General features: G+C 33.4%; 3 protein-coding genes across 4 annotated transcripts; all 3 read right to left on the reverse strand.

Annotated features, from left to right (window-relative positions):
• Positions 1-532: 532 nt before the first annotated feature.
• LOC145725469 (CAAX prenyl protease 1 homolog) lies at positions 533-4,652 on the reverse strand. Of its 2 annotated transcripts, none has more exons than XM_081974246.1 (2): positions 4,402-4,652; positions 533-1,854 (listed from the first exon to the last, which is right to left on the reverse strand). In XM_081974246.1, the coding sequence occupies exons 1-2, from the start codon at positions 4,510-4,512 to the stop codon at positions 643-645; spliced, it is 1,323 nt and encodes a 440-aa protein (XP_081830372.1). In that variant the 5' UTR covers positions 4,513-4,652; the 3' UTR covers positions 533-642. The 2 variants fall into 2 exon arrangements, with proteins under 2 accessions (XP_081830372.1, XP_081830373.1); XM_081974247.1 differs by lacking the exon at positions 4,402-4,652 and adding an exon at positions 3,832-3,943.
• A 1,369-nt stretch (positions 4,653-6,021) lies between these two features.
• On the reverse strand, positions 6,022-8,251 carry LOC145725467 (myrosinase 1-like). The gene is made up of 12 exons (XM_081974245.1): positions 8,101-8,251; positions 7,896-8,044; positions 7,741-7,843; positions 7,588-7,678; positions 7,317-7,532; positions 7,145-7,265; positions 6,992-7,086; positions 6,769-6,938; positions 6,562-6,701; positions 6,388-6,509; positions 6,228-6,334; positions 6,022-6,169 (listed from the first exon to the last, which is right to left on the reverse strand). The coding sequence occupies exons 1-12, from the start codon at positions 8,142-8,144 to the stop codon at positions 6,043-6,045; spliced, it is 1,485 nt and encodes a 494-aa protein (XP_081830371.1). The 5' UTR covers positions 8,145-8,251; the 3' UTR covers positions 6,022-6,042.
• A 3,136-nt stretch (positions 8,252-11,387) lies between these two features.
• Cul5 (cullin 5) lies at positions 11,388-19,171 on the reverse strand. The gene is made up of 14 exons (XM_081974244.1): positions 18,968-19,171; positions 18,590-18,900; positions 16,083-16,309; positions 15,668-15,883; positions 15,453-15,582; positions 15,203-15,355; positions 15,038-15,142; positions 14,840-14,986; positions 14,651-14,780; positions 14,440-14,593; positions 14,258-14,375; positions 12,840-12,980; positions 11,789-11,984; positions 11,388-11,728 (listed from the first exon to the last, which is right to left on the reverse strand). The coding sequence occupies exons 1-14, from the start codon at positions 18,974-18,976 to the stop codon at positions 11,441-11,443; spliced, it is 2,325 nt and encodes a 774-aa protein (XP_081830370.1). The 5' UTR covers positions 18,977-19,171; the 3' UTR covers positions 11,388-11,440.
• Positions 19,172-19,658: the final 487 nt, after the last annotated feature.

Genomic DNA, 19,658 nt, shown 5'->3' on the forward strand with positions numbered 1-19,658 from the left:
TCAGAAGGCAAAATTGAAGCGTATAATTTCAAACAATAGAGTACTGACAAGTTAGTAACGATATTGTAAGATTATCTAAATATCTTTGTGTACCTAACTTCAAAATAATAAACGTAGAAAAGAAAAGCTTATTATTTCACATCATCTATCACCAGTTGAAGAAACGTTCTGCAAATATTTCCGAAAATAGATTTTTTTTCAAGAACTTTGACCATCAATAGCATTGGAACCATACACTTTTTTTTAATGACAATTACGTCAAATCGTCACCTTTCGATCTAAAGAATGTCACAGTACCCTTTTAATCATGTGCATACTGGACCCTGTACATAACAGTAATCTACAATATTCTTAAAAATACATGATCACTGTCAATAGCCTCTACAATAAACAAACATCACTCAATAAAAAGTATGAGTATCATACAAATGATGATCTAGTAAAACCACTGACTCCGATTTGAACATCCACTTTTAAGTTACAACTCCCCAAATGAATAGACAAAAGTAATGAATTATAGAAAGTCATAATAAACCCTGCTTTACATATATTACATTAAATTACATAGTACACGCACACGAAAACATCATACAAAACATTTCAAAAGTAGATTAAAGGCATACACTACCACACAAATTACACTCACTTCTTCTTAGCTTCGAACTTCTTAACACCTTCCCTAAGAGCGTCAATTCTCTGCAAAAGTGGCGGATGAGAGTAATGCCATACGGAATACAGCCAATCGTAAACAGGAAATCCTGAATTATCTTTATTGAGCTTAAGTAAGGCTTTTTCAAGAGCTTTTCCTTTGTTGAGTTGCACTGCAAAGTCGTCTGCTTCAAACTCAAACTTCCTTGATAAAATAGTCATCAAAAATGATAGTAAAGTGTTGTACGGTAACATAACGTATTGAAAGACGACAAACAGACCTACAAGTACTGGTTTGCTTTTATAAAATCCCAAGGCGGTGTATATCTTAGGGTATTTGAATGTGGCGCCGAAAACGGAGAATAGCAAAAGTAAGTTGACTTGGACAATGATAAGGTTCTTAATTGTGTGGTTTTTGCTCCAGTGGCCAAGTTCATGTGACAATACTGCAAGAATCTCATCGTCTTTACAGCCACTTCCATCTTCTTTGGCTAAAAGGGTGTCAAACAACACTATTCTCTTAGATTTAAATAAACCATAAAAATAAGCATTGCTGTGCGACGATCTTTTTGAACCTTCAACCACATACAGTTGGGTTAAAGGGAATTTTAGGCTGGAAGCCAACCCTTCGATATCAGTTCTTAAAGGTCCATCCGGAAGTGGGGTGTATTTGTCAAACAATGGCGCTATTACGGCAGGGTATATGGTTAACAGAATCAAAGTAATTAATCCAACAACCGCCCAAAGCCAAATAAAGAAGTAATCACCTCCATTTTTAACCACAACAATCATTATCGAAACTATCATTGAGCAAATTATTTGAAAAATTATGAATTCCTTTATCTTATCCCACACAAAGAATCCGGGTGTCTGTTTGTTAAATCCGAAACGTTCTTCCAGTACAAAAGTGTAGTAAATTTGAAAGGGCAGCTCGTTTAAGGTATTTATAAATTGTAGGATAACCAGCCAGATGCAACTGGTTGACACTTCGTCGAAGAATGGGTTTATACTTTCGGTGAAATCCCATACTCGAGCTATAAAGTCGTGGTATATGAGGAATGTATTTATAAGAATCGATTGCAAGTCTTTGACAAATCCAAATTTCAGTTTTGCAATACTGTAGTTTCTGGCTTTAGTGTATTCATCTTTTTTCATAACATCTTTTAGTTGCTCTGGAATTTCAGCAGCTTTTCTAGCCAGTCCATACTGTAATAAAATATAACAATTAGAGTAATGTGGCTCACTAAATGATATACACTAATATTTTTAAAAAATTGAAAACTAAATGAGTTACAGATGCAAGGGTTTTGCTAGCTTTATGGGACATTCCATTGCCTCATACTCTTAATTTAACATCAAGTCAAACAAAAAAAAAGCACTGCAGAGACGTTTTTTAAACAAATTTTAATCATAAATAATTATAATTCGAATTGTATTTAGTATGTTCGTCAGTGTATTAGTTGTTAAGTTTTTACTATTTGACAACTATTTTATCATCCCTTCAATGTGGGGATTGATGCAGTGTTGAGTAAGTTTTGGATTTTATCATCTTATCGATTTTAAATCTTAGATGCTGATGATGGACTGAAAAACTGAAACTGGTCCACCAGTGGATTTTTACATATACAGTATGATTCATAAAGAATGGAAAATGATGATAAATTTTATAATAACAAACTTTGTGCTCAAATTTTCCACCAAAAGTTTTAATTCAAAGAAATTGGAAACATTTATTTTATCAAATTTTATACTTCAAATAAATTCAAGAACGTCTTGGAGCATAAAGTGATTTGATATTACACTTATCAAAGTTTCATGTCAGAGCTGTCAATGAAAACAGTTTGACCAACCAAACCAAGGGAATTTAGTGTTTAGGTGGTAATAATTACAGATTATTCCCACATTGTTTTTCTGGTATTTTTGATATTTTTATTTTGAAATTTCATAATCATCCTGAATACTGTGTTTATGTATTGAATTCTGCAGCTCTCACTCTCACTTTTTCGTTTTGGTCTGTTGGCAGTAGGCAAAACGGCAAGTTTGATCAAATAAGATGGATGAAAATAGAACCTGTCCTATTTGGTAAAAAATTGGACATAAAATTATTTTCAGGTAAATTTGACATAAAATTTTGTTTAACACTGATAAAATTCCTCCTTGAAGCAGTTTCATGAATTTCAAGGAAAAAATGTGCTTTACAAGGAAATTTATTTGAGCAGAAATGTTTTACAAATAACGACAATTTTGACAGAAAACTACTTATTCGGAACTTTACTATTGTTTATGTATCTAACATACTTTAATAAATGAAAATTACTACACTGAAAGTGAATTACCATGTAACCCTTGTAAGCAACATTAAAAACGGTCGGTATTCTCAAAAACGGTCAAGTATATCTTTTTCACATAAAAAGCATATCAGCATAATATTTTAGAACCCTAAAGCCATTTTGATTGTGACCGGGAAAATATGATTCAAAACTATCAACATTCAGATCAAGCAAGTTTGCATCAATCGTCACCATTTCCAGATCAAATTTCCCATTCTTTATAAATCACCCTGTATTGCATGAAGTGTACAGTTGATTCTTTTGAAAAATTGTGTGAAAGGCTTGGTAAAAGCTTATAAGCATTTAAAACAGATCACTCTCAGCTGGGGCATCCTGTATAGTAAAAACTAAAAATATATAATGCCATCACAATTATGAACAAATGCATAGAAGTAAAATATCTTTTGGCAGATAGAACTGTTGGTAATATTGATAAGATTTGCATTTATCATTATGACAAAATTTTAGGAAAACAGAGTACCCATACAAGTAATGTGAAGAAATTTAAGATGTAATCGCAGTGTAATTATTGTAATACTAATAGCTTAAGATGATTTATTCTCTAGACAAATAATTTTGATATTCCTGAGAAACTCATTTCTGATTTAGGTATTATTAGGACACTCTGATAACAGACAATTGAAAAATGGCCATTGTTTATTCCTCCATTAATTCCATTATTAAATTACTTATTGTTTGGAAAACACTTCACCTTGGATACGGTGTAGATTATAGTGTTCATAACAACCTGAGGGCATTATAGGCCGGAGTTATCATAACGCCTTGAAACCTTTTTTAATATTAGTAATGGCTTTTTTTATCTTCCATGCCATAAAAACTACTTATTCCCTACCTTAGGTGCTCTTGACTTTTAAGGTAATAAACTTTCATTAGCTTTTGCTGCATTTTCTTTTATATTTTCTAAAATTTTGTCCAACTTTTGCCATTTTCACTAACTGACAGGACTATCAAAGTCACATCATTCAGGTAAAATAAACACTAAACAACATGGGTAAAGGTATACCCTTGGGTATACCATACCTTACTTTTCAATGCCAGAAACTGTCAAATGACTGTCAATAATTGCTGAAATAGGTGAAACAGAAACATAAAACATTGTATGCACCACAGGCGTTAGGGAGAGTATGTATACCTAATGTACATCAGGCTGAAACCTTCAGCACATTATGTTTCCTCTAAGGCCCTGGGTACATAAATAGCTATTAGATATAATTGTAACTGAAACCAATTTGAAACAATATAAAAATAAATATAGCAAACTGCTTCAAAAACACAGAAAACTCAAAATATATTTTTAAAACATAAAATGAAGTACAGAAGCCAAATCTCATTTACACAAGTAGAAAATAAGCTAGATATTTAGTAAAACAACCTTAAAATATAAATTTCAATGAGAACATACCTGTCTTAGGGCCAAGTAGGTTTCCCAAAGGTAGTCTGCCCACAATAGGAAAACTATTGCATTCTTGATGAACTGATCATCCAGTTTATCAATAAAAGGTAAGGTGCTCATTTTAAAATTATCAACAACAAGGTTTAGAAAGCAAAATTATTAAATTTATTTAGCATTTCATTATTCTGTCCCAATTTTATGGTACACACAAACACCCAAACCTGCATAAACCCAAACCCTAGAAATAATAACAAAACTTCAACAACCAATGAGGCTGTCAAGTGTCAATCTGTCATTTAACTTTCATCTACAATTCGTCGATTCCACGTAGCCGGTAGGGATGTGCTTTGAAATACCGTCTACAGTTTAATCGATACAATTTATAGACCAGTTAATTAATGATGGAGCTTATAATTCACACCCATAAGGAAATTCATCTTGATAACAAATAACGATACAATATCTAATAAAAGTAGAATATAGCGCGAAAGACAATGGCGCTACTGCCTCAAAATCGCAATTGAAAGTGCAATTTTTGTAAAAACGCTCTCTATCGAAAAGACCGAAAACTAAATGGAACATTGTTTTGAGACACTCTACAGCACAGAAAATGCTCTTTAAAATGCCGCAAAAACGAAGTCTCTATGATTAGCCGTTTTCGAGATATTTCATTTCTTTCAAAGCAAACTTACAGTAATACGCCCCCTAGCGGTGGATTTAGAAAGCTGAAAATTATTTCCAGCATTTTCCCTTGGCCACATTTACTAATAAAAATTTTTTTTCCGTAGCCATACCATACTATGTAAGGACGGATAAATTTAGCGTCTAACTAGAGTTGGGACACCCTGGCCGCATTCGTTTTCAAGCTCCATGGAGCGAGCAGAGCGTTTTTGATGTCACGATGACGTAATTTAGCAAAACTATAATTTGAGCAACTGTCAAATTACGTCATTGTGACGTCACAGTCGCTCTTCTTGCTCTATGAACCGTGAAAACGAATGCGGCCCATAAACACCAAACCATCAGCAAATTTTTAGTTAAAAAACTGTGACATAACATGAAACGTAACTATACGTAAGGTTTTAGATTACTGTTTAAAAAATGTTTTAGGACGGGTACTTTCACCTCCGGATAAATTTATTCTTTCTTAGGGTATTTCTGTAGAAATGACAGAATTGACCAGTAATAACATCTGATTTTACGGTTTCTATAGCAATTATATATTTGGAATAAAATTATCATGAAGTGGAAGTACCGGCCCCGGAAAGATTTTCATGTTATTTATACGCAAACTTATACCACTTAAAACAAGTTAAAATTTTCCACACTTATTTTGTGAATTAATTGATTTTAGTAAGATAGAAGATTTATTACCATTCCATAACAATTTAAAGTGCTTCCTATCACACTATCACGTAAGATAAACGTGAAAAAATACGTCAATTATAGGTATACCTAGAGTGGCTAAGCTTTTGAAGTATTTGTTTTGTTACATAACATATGAATCTCAATAACTACTAGACTGACTATTTTGTGCAATCCCCAAAATGTTATTTTTGTGAAGTAAATAAAAAACCACTAGAAGCCATTGTATATGGTTAAACAATGTTTATACAACAAAATACAACGTTTTGTGATTTAAAGTTGCATTTATTCAACGCATTCTTCTACCAAACAGTAAGTCTGGACAGTACGCTGGTACCATTTAGCCGAATCCTTGAAAGTTCTGGTGCGGTTTTCACTGTCAAAGTCTACATCAATAATTCCAAATCTTTGACTAAAAAATTGATTCTTATAAGTCAAGTACCTAAACTTGGGGTATATTAACAACTCACGTGTAACCACGTGCCCATTCAAAGTTGTCCAAGAAACTCCAAACAGTGTAACCGCTTACTTGCACGCCATCATCCAAAATAGCATCCAACATGTTACTTAAGTGTCCCTATAAATTTAGATTTTTCTTACTGTTTTTTTACTGGAATTACAAAAACTTACTTGCAAATAGTCCAATCTGCCTTCGTCGTCCAAAATTTCCGTTGTTGGCCAACCATTTTCAGTTACGTAGATTTCTCCAGGGGTGTAGTGATTCCAAACATAGTTGAGTAGTCCTCTCATCGCTTTAATAGTGGAAAGTTATTTGGTGATGTGTTGAAATAATTTTATTTATACCATAAGGGTAAGAAACCATCCAACTAGCCATGGAGGGGATCCATTCAGATTTGAAGCTGGTTGAAGTACCTTTGTCTGAGTAATAGCTTGGAGTTCCGATTTCGGGTTCAGAAATTGCACTTACAGCCATGCCAGTGTACCTAATTTTAATTTATTGGAAAAACGGTTTTTCTAAGTCCTGCACAGTTGTTGGAGTGTAATTATTACATGTTCAAGCCAAAGTAGTCGTGAGTTCCCTTTACAAACTCAATTTCTTCCTCAGACCAAGCTGGTAACCTGGATTGAGAGAGTCCTTCCAATTCACTCCTTTTAGCAATTCTGTCAATCATAATTTGAGGCCAGTTTCCAATGTAAACTGGATTGGCGTACCAACCAAGCTGTGAGAATCAACAAAGTAGAAACCAGTTTTAAGTGTGTTTGGGCATCTTACGTTGAATTCGAACTCCCATTCAGTAGCTTCGGCGTCAGCTTCACTATCCGTCAGTGGTTCATTGTAAGTAGAGTCTAATACAAGACTAATCTTTCCTGAAAGTGTTTTAAATTCATTTATGATTCATCATAAATAATTGGTACAACCACAAACCATTTTGTTCAGCAGCAAATTCGTCGTGGTAGATATGGTAAGCTGTAGCATGAGCCAAGATTTGTACTCTGGCACATTGATAAATTCCATCGCCAATTAGGGTCAAACCAGGAGCATTGTCCTAAAAAAGAGGCTGTAAAATCGATCATCGATTATTGAAGAATGGACATACTCCACTTCCGTATCCCAGAGAGCAAGTAGTCTTGGGTTCGTTCACAGTAGCCCATTTCTGGACGTATGGTCCCAAATTCTGGAAGACAATCCTGGCGTATTCTCCAAAACGTTCAGCAGTAGAGTCGTTCAGCCATCCTCCTGCTTCGTTTAGAGGTTGAGGCAAGTCCCAATGGTATAGAGTAACTAAAGGCTCAATGTCTGCTTCTCTTAAGGCCTACAAGACGCAGATTGATGTGGATCAAAAAAAGCTGAAGTGTATAATAACTCACTTTGACAAAGTTAACGTAATAGTCAACACCAGCTTGGTTGTAACTGTCCAAATATCCAGTGGGCACAATCCTAGTCCAAGCAACTGAGAACCTGTTTAGATAAGACAGGCATTGGTACTAGTTACTGATAGTCAGTTTTCGTTTAAAACTCACCTGTATAACTTCACTCCCAATTCCTTAAGTAATTCAATGTCTTCCCTCCACTTATGATAAGAGTCACAAGCGACGTCACCATTTTTACTGTCATCAGTTCTGCCTTTTGTAAGTTGGTCAAAATATTGTTATTTATACAACAAACATAAACTTACTGGGATCAGTGTGAAGGAAGTAATCCCACATGCTTTCGCCTTTACCGTCTTCATCCCATGCGCCTTCAACTTGGTAAGCAGCGGTAGCTGCTCCCCACAAAAATGACGATGGAAATTTCCGGTTGGTGATATTGGAAGCACCGAGTGCTCTAAAATTTAATTATCACTTTTTTACTGCTTCCTTTTTGCCAATATCACTACTTACCCCATCACCAAGCAAGCCACTGTAACCAAAGTAAAAGTCTTCATGTTGAAATGAAGACAAAGAAATATAAAATTAAGGACTGACGATTCGCTTTGGTGAGGTGTTCTTTTTATACTTACGCCATACACTTATTAGATAAGGATGTTCAGAGTGCTGATAAGTTTCAAGAGTTTCATCTATTCAAGCACTTAATATTGATAATAATATTAAGAATTGCCGGAGTTAAGAATAGAAAAAGTAAGTACAGCAAAAAAACAAGGAACAATACATTTATTTATTTATTTTACAAGTTACAGAGACCAGAAATATTATAATAAGTATACATGTAAGCAGAGTTTTACCCTATCATGACCCATGGACTCCGGAGTGAACACCTACAGAAAATTAAATAAAGTCATTTTTGTGAAAAGTTATAAAAAGTTAGATATACCGTTTTGAGCAAGTGCTTATCAACTAATTGCTGATGAGGTTTATGAAAACTTCAACGGCAAATGGTGTCGGCCGATGTGCTTGGCACCGCACCATCTTCATAAAGGAAAAAATACAGCAATTACTGGATTGACTAAGTCCAAATTAGTTAAAAAAACTTACTTTGACTTTCACGATGATGGTCATCGCAATATGAAATGCACAAACTCACTAAGAAGAATAAAACTAACTTAAAAAACCGGAAACTTTTCCATAAAATAATAAAATAGTTGTGTCAAAATTTATATGTTCTGAACATAAAACATAAATGTACCAATGAAGAATCATTTGGGATTGGGGCTATGGTGCTTGGTGCTGTGGGTTTCTTATCTTTACTTTACTCCCACTTAAAAAAAGTCAGACCAATAACAGACCAGACTAAATTATAACTGGCACTTTCTCACGCTCTCGACGGCTTTAACTAAGCTAAGTTGGCACAAATTTATTATTAAACACATATCTGGAGCCTCAACCTTCACATACCAAGATAAACCATATTTTTTGCTTGCCTTATTTACAAACATTCTTTACCAGCGTCTAAATTTACTGTCTATATATTTTACAAACGGATATGTTTTTGAATATTAATAAATACAAAGGCGCATTTATCAGTAAACGAAATTCATATCCAAAAACGCCCATAAACGTATGGTCCAAAAACAACTCGATATTTTACTGAGACTTATGTCGATCTTATTTAGCCCCATTAGAAATTTTCATACCTACTTCATAAATCTAGTGGTATACATTAGAACCTTTTTCTCAAAAAGGTCTTTTAGTTTAGGCTTGGAGTAACATGATATTTTATTTAACGGTCTAGACAACTGTGACTATTGATATACCATTATACTTTTGTTAAATTTGGTACTGATATTTGTTAGGATTGAAAGAATGACTAGGCACATAAATAATCAAAACCAGAATAAGTGTAAGGTTGGAAAAAGAGGGCGTTCATAGTAATACGACAGAATACCGATTTTTTGATTTGTGTATGTTAGCAATCATATCAAGGTGGCAAGTCCACCGTGAGAACTTCACACGGGCTCGTGGTACTTGAGGGCGTCTTTTATCAACCCTCTTGGATGGCGACATATTTATTGGTGTAAAAGGACGTCTTTAGGAATTTGCGTCTAAGTTATTTTAAGTGTCCTTAGAATTATTATTGTAACAGATAAGAGATAGGCGTATGTAATATGATACTTGTGAGACGGGTGCTCTTAGGGTGTTTAGTTAAGGGATTTAAGAAAAGTGGAGGGCATTCTGATATTCACCAGCAGAGAGAGTGGTATATTGGAATAAGAATCATTAAATTGGTTTAGTACGGGGAAATTTGTTTTTATTCTTCCCTCAATTCTTACATGTACTAACAGAAGGTCAACTCATCACTTTACTTGCTCAATCAAACGCTCCACACGTCAAACTTGTACACGATCTGATTACTATAATAGAAAATGTATGCGAGTGCTCTATTCCCTAATTGAAGTCGTAAATCAATCAATTATTGAATCCTCTGAACATTGTAAATTAATCATTCCTAACGTCTAGTAACAACCAAACATAGTCCAATCTGATCAACTTACATTCTTAATACGTAATGCCTTCCATCGCAAAACGTGCGTCATAATCAACTTATGACGTCTTCAACCAACTACCTCATTTCCCCGCTGTCCCTTCCACCGGACAGCGATGAGTTCACATGCGTTATGGTAGGTCATTCCCTTTACAATAGTTACCCGACTCCAGTCTTTCAACTAAGGCTTTACAGCACCCTAACTATTGCAAAGCCTTACTGAGTCTCCTACCTACAAAGTAGTCTCAATTCAAATCAGGTGTGAATGCACTAGTTCTATCAAGCCTAAAAATATGCATATGATCATTAATCCCCATTTAACTTTAATTATTCATTTGTTGCCTAAAGCATCAACTTTCTCAACTATCCTGAATCCATATAGATATCCTGAACTATTCAATCAATAATACCAACTATCAGAAATAGAAACCCGTGAGTACAATAACTCACCTGATTATTAAACTCTTGAGGTATAACACAAAGCACCCACAACACTTCTCAAAACTTTAGGACTAAAACAGATTATGCATACTAATAACGCCTGGCCTGTTTATTTTTCCTAAGTTAGTAAATCAAGTTATTAGTGCCTAAGCTTGCTCCCAATAAATTGTGCAATAAGCCAAAATAGCGGTCGACACTTAAAATTCCAATGCAAACAAGGGTATATTTTTTACCTAATATAGGACCTTTTTAAACTTACTTTTACATAAGTGGCGACAAAAAGCGTTTGAGCTAAAAATTAAGAAAATTATAGTGTGTATATAATTAAACTGAATATACAAGGTGTGGTATTAGTCAATGTTACCATAGACGTTCATGATAAAAAACAAGATGGAGATTTTTTAAACACCCTGTATATTATGTTTTTTGATTTGGTATTTATTTATAATCTGCACCTAGTTTTTAATTTATCATCAATAGTAACACAATAAATCGGTATAAATAGGCAAGTATTTAATTAAAATCACAACTGTTGCAATTAAAAGTTAATTTACTCAAAATTTCCAAACGTTGTTATCATATTACCAAATTATCTAGACCGCGCAATCAGATAAGAATTATGTAAAAATAAACAATAAGTAAACACTTAGCTAATAAGTACTTACCTCGTATAAAATTCATCTTATGATGGCTCTTTTAAGTTGTTTAGAGGGTGTAAAAAGTATACAGTTGATTGAAAATATAAATAACTAATATGTCACCTCATCAAAGAGGTCAAGAAATGATTTGGGTATCAAAAACAAAATGATCACGGCGTAAGTAACAATTGCTTTATTCTTAATATGAAATTTATTAACAATTTTACGCCATATATATAAACGTGTTAATATCGTCGTCATCTCGTCTCATATACTTGTGCTCTATTAGCCACTCGAGTTGTTCTTTAATCATTTTCTTCGATGGCAAAAACATATTTTTTAATATATCCACCAGTTCAGTTTGCAAAGCGTTGTTACAGATTTTCTTCCTCATTTTCAATATCTTAATTATCGCTTCTTGAGTCCTGAGAATGCGCAATTGCACAATAGATTGGTTGTCTTCCATTTGTGATCGTTCGGTACTCAATTGTAATCTTCCCACCAGATTTACCTGAAAATTATTACAAAAACTAACTAGGTTAAAGGTTAGCTCTAACAAACGGTAATTTACCTTGCCCCTTTTCTGAGTTTTCCCATTTTTAATCAGCGCAAAATCTTGATTTACCCAAAATACGGTGTGTTCGCCAAAGTCTTTGGGGGCGCTAGCAGCAGGATGAAATAAAAGAAGTTGTCGCTTCAGTTTAGGAAAAGCCACTAGCGACCAAAGGGTTCTTCGAAGTTCGCCATCTGGTAATTCGGTTGCTAACCTTCAATGATGTTTACATTTTATATTAGGAAAAAGTAACTTGAATTAAGTTTTTTTTTCAGGCAATTGTTAGGGAGATGACTACAAAAGCAAACTAAATATTATAACAATAGTTTTCTTAAAGAAGCATTTGAAAAGAACACGTCACACTACAGTGATATATTACTAGACTGTCCGGCTACAACATGTGCCACCGAAAGGTCATTTTCTGCCTTCGGAAATATTCACAACAAAAGCGAAATAGATTTACTAATGACAGAGCTGCAAAGCTACTGTTTATTAGTTGCAATTTAAAATTGGAGAAACCATCGGAAACGTTTTGTTAATTGATACAGCCTGATGTAAGATGTTATTTTACCATTTATGTTGTTCATGTATTTCAGTAGTTTATTTTTTATTTGAGAATAGGTCATAGAGTTAAATGCTTACAAACGAATTATTGCTATTAATTACTTGAACTTTCTTCTCCAAAAAACAAGAATTAGTGTAAAAAAACGTTTTATGAACGTGGTAAATTAACCAAACGAAATAAATTACGAGAGAATTAAAAATGGTAATAAAAATTGGTAAATTACGGTGGTAATTTACGAAAAATATAAAATACGGTAATTTTACATCACTGATCACACACACATTCCAAAATTACTATATTAATATATAATACCCAGCAGATATTTTTGAAAAAAACCAAAAAATGCAAGATGTCAACACGCATTAATTAATTAAATGCCATTAAGTCATCTTGTGTACGTAAAAATTACATATTTTTTAACCAAATTCACGACTGTAATTATAGTAAATATGGTAACAAACTTTCAATGCTACAAACTTGCAGTGTTTCAAATTAAAAACTTACCTAAGGTTTTCATATGTAATTTTATCGTGGGGTCTTTGGTTCCAGGCAAACAAAACGGCCATTTGAAATGTGGTAACGTCCAAGTCAAATTTTCCACCGCTAGTCGCAAACGTTATCGTGCCATTGCTCATATGGTGATACCTACAATAAACAGGATATTAATAAATGATGAATAACACTCAAAGTACTCTGGTAATTTAAAATTCAAACCAAACATTTCAGTTCCTCAACCGGGACAGGGATTTTTTTGGGTCATTTCTAAACGGAACGACAGATTTTGATGCAGTTTGGACTATCATTGAGCTTAATTTATAGGATTTTGGTTGATGGAAAAAATTCTGACTTAAATTCACCGCCACTGTACTATACAGGGTGGAAAAGAAGCGCGTGCAAAAAAGTGATATTTTCAAATAGTCCCCAATTGATCAATAATTTGTTTTGGGTTTGTTTTAACTTAAGGAAGTGTTGTTTAGTTCAATATCTCGGGACGTTTTTGGCCGTTTTCCAATTAGCATCCTGTGACTCAAGAAATAGTGATGTATCCAAAAAATGCTCAATCTCGAATTAAGACAGTAGCTTTGAACTGCCATTTTAAGTCACCTGTAGGGTTTAGGTGATTGAAGCGTCGGTTTGTGGTCGTGTTTCTTTGTGTCAGGTGCCATGTGGCCTATTTAATCTCCTCACTTTGTGATATCGGTCCCTTTACCACTGCAGCACTCAAAGATTTATTTATTTCAGCTTAATTCAAGATTGAACGAAACGAAAATCGATATTTCTTCGGACACATGACGTTAATTAAGAAACACCCAAAAACGTCCCGAGGTAATACCCTAGACAACAAGTTCCTATGTAAGAAAAAAGTTAAAATTATTTATTAGTAAAGTGGCTGTAATTTAATACTTTTCTTTTTTTGCGCACGTTCTTGTCCCACTTTGAATGTCTTTAGCCACCCTGTAAGGTCTTATTGGTCATGGGGTTGCTTCAAAAATTTTGTAAATAATATTGGATTACATCCAAATAAAATGACACATAAAAAGCTGCTGCCATAACTTAATTCGAGCTTGAGAGCACTCTAATGTCGTCTTTTTTGGATAAATCAATATTTCTTGATACATGGGACGTTAATTGAGAAACGCCCAAAAACCTCCCGAGATATTGACCTAAATAACACTTCCTTATGTTGAAACAAAAAAAATGTTTGGTCAATTGGGGACTACTTGAAAATTTCACTTTTTTGCACGCACTTCATTCACAACCTCTATAAGGCGGTTAAAGTGCATTAAAGCAAAAGTTGTTTACATCAGTAAAGAGCCAATAAACCAAGCTCAATGACGGTCCAAACCGCATTAAAATCTGTTGATTCGTTTCAGAATGGCGTTCAGAAAAACATCACTGTCCCAGTTTATTTGTAAACTTACCATTGCAATTTCCTCCCTGAATGCTTCTTTTTATAAAACTCCTCAACTTCAGGTATGTAATCTTCCAATTCAACAGGTAAACTAACGGTAACTCTTTCAGATCCTCTGGCCCACGCACCTGATTAATTGAAAATATACGGTCATATTAACCAATCAAAAAAGTTTATTTAGATAATAAAGACCTGCATTTAATATCTTAATATTTATGGCATCGTGTCGTTCCGTGAAAATCCTAAACTGTACGTTCAAGTCTTCGCTAACTTTAATATCTTGAAACATTCTAGCTAGTTTATTTACATAATCGGCCGGCATTCCAACTTCCCGTAGCCACTCAACCTGCCATAAATTCAGATAGTTAGGTGCGAAAATTATTCGTAGTTAAATATGATATACCATATCCTCTTCCTTTTCACTATCAGCACTAGCGTCTAATATAAGACGTCTCGTTAAATGCGCTTTATGGTAACGCATAAAAACGTCTTTGTTTGAAACATATTTAAGGACTAGCAAGACATCTCTTAACCTGAAATATTTTAGAAAATAACACATGCTGGAAAATCGCTGATTTTTTTAAATTAGTACCTTGACTCAATTTCGTCACTGGTAAGTCGTTTCGACAATGGTGTACGTCTAAGTAACATATCACAGTAATTGGCTAATAATTCCGGACATTTACTCTCCGGTGTAACCATTTTACCAGCTACGCTCCTTCCTGTACTTAACTCTAACCTATTAAATATTTTTTTTTATAGAAAAAAGCAAGTTAATTAAGAGACTGACCTAAATACTGTAGTGTCATTAACCACCGATTTAAACGCTTTGTCTCTGGCAGTTAAAAACCGCGGATCGTCTGAAAAAGCGTCATGGACCAATTTGCTAAATTTCCTATTATTATAATAAATAAATTACTAGTAGAACAACTTGGGCAATGTAGATAGAACAAACCTAAACAATTCTAAAAGTCGCTCAACATATTTTTCAGAGTCTTGGGTGATGATATCAGCAGCCGCAACCATGTCAGCCAATCCCGCTTGAGTAATATGATTCTCAAGCTCCCTTAGCATAGGTTGAACCCCTTCAGGTACACGCTCTAATAATCTAAATTAAAATGTTTTATAATTCTGTATAGTTTTGCCTTTACAACGTTATAATGCTGATTGACTTGAAAAACAGAAATTAAATCAGGAAAAAATACCTGAACATTAGTTGTAATCGTTCAGTTTCACCCGCTTTGATCAAAGGCGCACATTCGGCCAAAAGAACTGATAAAGGATTTCCTACCAGCACCTTGACGCAGCACTGTATTACGGAATTATTACTTCCAGCTAAAAAAATATGCAAAAATGTTTATAGTCTATCCAAAAATTTCACATATTATTTTCAGAAAAAAATAGCAAAACACACACTTACCCTCTAAATACCTCTGAGCTCTGGCTTCCTCTTCCTTTAGTTTTGCATCTGCATACTTCATATAAGCCTGCACTCCATTATTTGCCAGTTGTTCAGGTGCTTTCATACGATAAAACATTTCTGTACTTTGGATGTAAGCAGCTTCAAAATTTTCTCTATAAATCTCCAGTCTGTCATCAGGATTTGAACACAGATTTACATAAGACTCTCTTACACCTAAAGAAATAAACATGTAGTTATTGAAACTCTTAACTCAACTTTCACTTCAGAATAAATTAATTCAGAGGTGAAAGTACCGGCCCTAAAGTGGCTAAATATTGTAGTAATTAATAAAAATATTCTACCAAAAGTGACAAGACATCGTTTGACGTTGGCTCTACATATCTGAATAGCACTAATTTTTCCTGTAATTTACCTATGACTAACTGGGAATCAAAAGCTTCTCCATTTCGTTCTGCATGGACCAATTTCATGGCACTTTCCTGAAGACGATGCTTAATGTCACTGAATATACTTTCATTCCAACTGTCTAACATTAGTTTCCTAACTATACTCTCATCTGTAGGTCCTTTTTTGTTGTTGTTGCTTTGCATACTAGAGCTGGCTGATGTAGTTTTACCCTGAAGACTGCTTTCTAATTGTCTAGTTTGTTGTTAATTATGCATTAGTATGGTTGTTTTTTGTATTTTTTTAAATTCAGTTTACTTGTCATAAATAGCATAAAGTTTAATAGATTTTTTAGAAAACTGTTCATCAGCCTGCTTTGCCTAATAAACTATTTTGGAAAAATACTTTGTTAACAAAATTAGGGCAATTAAAATATTAACCAATAGGTCACATTTTTCATTATAAAATGACTAGGCTTATTTTAAGACATAAAAAACCAAATTTAAAAAAAAAACATGGTTTAATACATATTAAGGTAAAACTCAATAACTGCCATTTGTCCTATATTTACAGGTGTGGTAAAACCGGCCATAGTAAAACCATGCCACGGACAGAGAAACATTGCTAACTGAACGTGCCAGACAACAACAGAAAACCTTAAAAAAAGTCGCGAGTAGGCGAAAATTTCGCTGTGATGTTGTCAAACGTAGCTCTGGTCAAGTAGATTAATAATAATATGTATTTATTTAGCATAATAGCTATCCAATAAACAACTTAAAAGTATACAATGCAAAAAAAATGACTTATAGAAAACACAGATAGAAAAAATACATTTATAAGTAAAACCGTCACTAAACACTACACTGCTCTAAAATATGTGTTCTGATCATTATCTTAAAACTACACAATTGATCACAGTCCCTAATTTTTCGTGGCAACATGTTGAATTTATACAATCCCTTATACAACACAGAATTCAACATTTGACTAGAACAACATTTTTCCATCAATACAGACCACACCATACCAAATAGTAAACACTTATTCATCGAAGTAAATAGCAATGATCCAAATAGGCCTATAACAAAATTATCCTAACTAATCCAGTAGATGTATTCAGATAAGCTTCTGGCAACATTGCCCTGAAGTTTTTACTTACTAGACTTTTTATTAAGTTTTCTGTCTTTGTTTCGCGCATGCATTTATCAATGTTTTTCTGTCAGTTACACGGTTTTCTTATGGCCGGTTTTAGTTTTACCCACACCTGTGTATTAATAAAGGGTGATTCACGGTGGTGGTATATTAGAAGTATCTGGAGAACAACTCAATATTTTTCACTGAAATTTGGAGTGTAGCCTAGGTTGGGTCCAAACTCTCTTTCATTAATACTTCCCTATACCTATCTTACACCAATTCTTAAATATTTTATAAAAACGGTGAATTTGTCAGCAAAATGGTGGTCTAAACTTTAATTAAATTCTCAAGTCTTGAAAGGTTTGCTGATGTGACCTTTTGTCCTCAGTTAGACAATACTACATGTATGAAAAGCCCAGAGATAGAAAATGAAAAAAACCTACACAGTGGTCAATATTTACCTTTTAGTCGGACGGATAAGAAAACTGCAAAAAGTCCGTTTTTTTTTTAATGAATTCATGTTTTATGGTTTGTAATAAAATAACATTAAATTTAGAACAAATCTTTGTGCACATCTCCTATACCTAACTTCAACCATTTATGACTTATTAACAATTTTTCCTTAAAGGGTGCATTCAATCGTAATCTGTAATATATTGAAAAATATTGATTTGTCATTCTCTAGATACTTCTAATATACCATCACCCTGTATATTATCAATCAAAAACTCAAATATTTCTATTTTTATGATTACCACAATTTGTTTTACATATAATATTGATATGAGGTAAGGATGTAATTCAATTCTTTGCAACTAAGCTAAAACTAATAATTAATTAATTAATAAGTAGAATTTGAAAAGAGTTCTAAATTTGTAGGTTATAAGCATGACAGGATAGCTATTAGTGTACATTATAATTTTTCCCTGGTTCTAAAGTGACACTTGCAATTTATTGTGGTTTCTAGTAACATTTAACAAGTGTCATTTCGTTCCCATAAAAATATGTTCTTTTATGATGTTAAATTTCTGTTTTTTTAATCTTTAATTTTATGTAAGACTAAAGCTATAAATAACATAGGCAGCCCATCACAAATCAAACTTGTATGTAGGTTTTATCAAATTTGGTATACTAATTAAACCAACAACAATAGTTTTATTTTTTGTTCATAAAGATTTATGAAATTACACCAGTTATAGGTTTATTGAGACTGTTTAAATTGTTGGCCTTTACAATAACAAATTATTTACAGTTTAATTGATTAAATTGTACATACTTAGTACTTACTGCACTTAGTTTTCATTCTCACTAAATAAAATCATGAGATATTAATTTAAAAAAAAACATTTAATAAAAACAAACATCTAAATCTAAATACTGGTCACCAACACTTTAACATACCTGAATGGGGTAGGCAAATAATTGCACTGTGTAAAAAACTTGCGCCATTCAGCAATGTATGCTTTCAGTAAAGCTTCTTCTTGCCTCTGAGCTAACACTCTATTCTGAGCTTGTTTTATAAACTGCACTATATCTTCGTGCAGGTGATCCCTAAGCTTTGCAGGTCCTTTTTCATCCCACAAACAAACCAAATGCACATCATAGAAAAGATCATGCCATTCAGCTTGAGACACTGGTTCCTGTTTTAATAGTTTCAACACAATAGGACGCATGTGGATCCATTTGTCCTCAAATTTTAGTTGACCTTTCTCCTTAAAATAGCGTATTTTAGTACAGCTCACTTAAATTAAAAGGGTTTTAAAAATTTAAGGGCTTTACCTTCAACATCTTTTAGGTTAGGCTTTAAACTGGAAATGACTTAAATTGACTACGTTAATACAATTACCATTCCTTAATTATTTAAACTGTTTCACTTAATAATCTATTCGTTTGGTTGATAATTAAATGTAATTATTTTTTTTTACACATAAACCAAGTTGTAAATAAACAGAATAAAGTTCTTTTCCAAATTCACTAAAGTCAAAACAATAAAAAATATTGACAAAAGTGACATTGTTGACATATCAAAGCTGTCAAACTCATCGAATAGAGATTCGCCCTCTATACTAGAAAGCCTAAAATGTCACTTTTAATGGCGGCGTTAGCGGTTTTTATTTTATACACAAACGTATGCAAATGTAGTAAGAAATACGTTTTTTTAAATTATTTCGTATAGTTGATTGCAAGTTGTGAGTGAAAAATCAAAGAAAGGTTCATTCCTGATCCAAATATGTATAGATAGAGCTTTTTATATACAATCAAGTCCAGCCTAAATAAATTGGTAAGAACATTTGTTCTGGAAAGTACAACACAGCAAACTAGTTTAAACACCGTTCAATACAAGAAAATCTGTAAATCCTTGAAACTAGGTAAGCAAAACTGGTAAATTGTTCTTATGTTATTACCAACAACATTCATTCAAAATTATTGTTGTTGCTGTGTGCTCTCACAATGAAGGATGCTTTCAAAA

The sequence above is a fragment of the Ips typographus genome, linkage group LG2, assembly GCF_016097725.1.
Source record: "Ips typographus isolate SLU linkage group LG2, UJ_Ityp_2.0, whole genome shotgun sequence".
Taxonomy (NCBI): domain Eukaryota; kingdom Metazoa; phylum Arthropoda; class Insecta; order Coleoptera; family Curculionidae; genus Ips; species Ips typographus.